The 1,775-nt window shown below is 45.5% G+C and overlaps 1 protein-coding gene across 1 annotated transcript; it reads left to right on the forward strand.

The window, feature by feature from the left end:
* Positions 1-300: 300 nt before the first annotated feature.
* Positions 301-938, forward strand: EMH_0057380 (uncharacterized protein; the record flags this gene model as incomplete). The annotated part of the gene is made up of 2 exons (XM_038022465.1): positions 301-420; positions 930-938. The coding sequence occupies 2 exons, from the start codon at positions 301-303 to the stop codon at positions 936-938; spliced, it is 129 nt and encodes a 42-aa protein (XP_037878319.1).
* Positions 939-1,775: the final 837 nt, after the last annotated feature.

Genomic DNA, 1,775 nt, shown 5'->3' on the forward strand with positions numbered 1-1,775 from the left:
TTTTTCATCTCCCTATTGCGGCACCAGCTATATAACCTTTGCTGCACCGCCCGCAGCAGCAGCACCACCACCGCCACTACTACCTTGCCTTAGATGGCTTACCTTATAGACAGTTTCGCATAGCACACGGTTTCTCTTGACCCCAGTATAAGAATAACATAAGAATAACAGCAGTATTCATAGTAATGAGAAGGAATAACTAGGGTGAATGTATGAGGCAACGGAGAGAATGAAGTACAGAAGGGGTGCAAATACACCTGAACAGGCAACCCGCGAAAGAGAAGCGGAGAACAGCGAGCCATGCACGCCAACTTATTCACTGCAACAACAGCAGCAGCAACGACAGAGGAGGAGGAGGAGGAAGAACAAGAGGGGGATGAGGAACTTACGTGGAGGCACAGTGGAGACATAGAGAGCGCAGTACAGCAGCAGATGCTGCACAGCTCGGACTCAGCAGACTACAGATGGTGCTAGAAACCAAAACGGAGAGTTGTTGTTTCGTTTCCTAGCTGGCTGCATGCATGAGCATGCATGCAGGTATCCATCGGCAATGGCTTGACCCCAGTTTAGCTGCGTTCCTTGCTGCCACTTTCTTAACTGTGTTTTTCTTCCCCCCAAGTGAAACTTGTTGGGTTTGCTTTTCCCTCGTCTTAATGGAAAACTTTTTACGAAACGGTACTCTCTTTGCTAGATGAACTCCGTCACAACAACTTAGCGTTGAAAGCAAAAAGAAACAACAAGGGCATCTGATAACGCAATAGAGAACGGGGATGAGAAAGCCAGTAGGAAGCCAGTATCGTCAGCCGTCTGAATGAAGGCTAAGCCCAACAACACGACAAAAACTAAGCTAAATACCGAGCGGTGCTGCGAGCCAACATTTCGTGTTCTCTGGTTTATGCTTCAGAATGATGTTGCCTTCATTCTGGCAGCAAGGATAGGATTCACTGAAGGCCCGCACGCTGTCCGTATCTGCATGGTTCACGTGCGCTCCAGGGAACCTCAATGGATGCACGGATTGAGTGAGGACCACGAAATTTGGGGGAGGTTCTATACGGATAGTTTGTGCGTTCTGAAGGAATATGCGGAGGAAACTGCTTTCTGTCGGCACATTTGTGTACAAAATGCTGTTATACTTAATTGCATTTTTCACAGGAGTTGCGAAATATGAAGGAGGGCGTTTCTAATGAACTTCGAACGGTTCCGTATGTTCACCTCTTGTGGCTAAACTCCGTTAGGTTTCAGTTCTTGGTGCTCGTGTTTTGTATGGAAGTTATTGCTCTCCAGCAACAGAAGAGTTTCTCCATATGTAACTCAGCAGCAGGTGCAACAAACATGCGTAGTATAGACAAGCTATTGTAAGCGATGCTGCAGCGTAGACGGGTGGCAGTTACAGCGCGCAACATCTGCAGCTGGTTGTGTCTTCGAGTCAATCAGAACAGTTAGGAGAGCCCAGCAGCAAGCTGCTACTGTCCTTCAGGCGCAATCCATATGCACGTGTACGTTGTGTTGAGAACCGGAGCAACAAGCGAAGGAAGAGTGCATAGGATGTTAGGTTTTTTTGAATGTTTTGTCTTCACTATGCTGGATATATTCTTGTTTATGTTATACTCAGTATTTTAAGTATTTTAAATATATTATTAGGTACATTATCTAAAGTATTCGTATTCATTTATTTTGTGTTCCGTCTACAGTAATATGACTCGACTGTTATAACACTTGTGCCTCTTGCATATTTAGTAGAACGGAACACAAGAGGAATTCCATGGATATGGATA

Source organism: Eimeria mitis, genomic scaffold (assembly GCF_000499745.2).
Source record: "Eimeria mitis Houghton genomic scaffold, Emh_scaff2691, whole genome shotgun sequence".
Classification (NCBI taxonomy): domain Eukaryota; phylum Apicomplexa; class Conoidasida; order Eucoccidiorida; family Eimeriidae; genus Eimeria; species Eimeria mitis.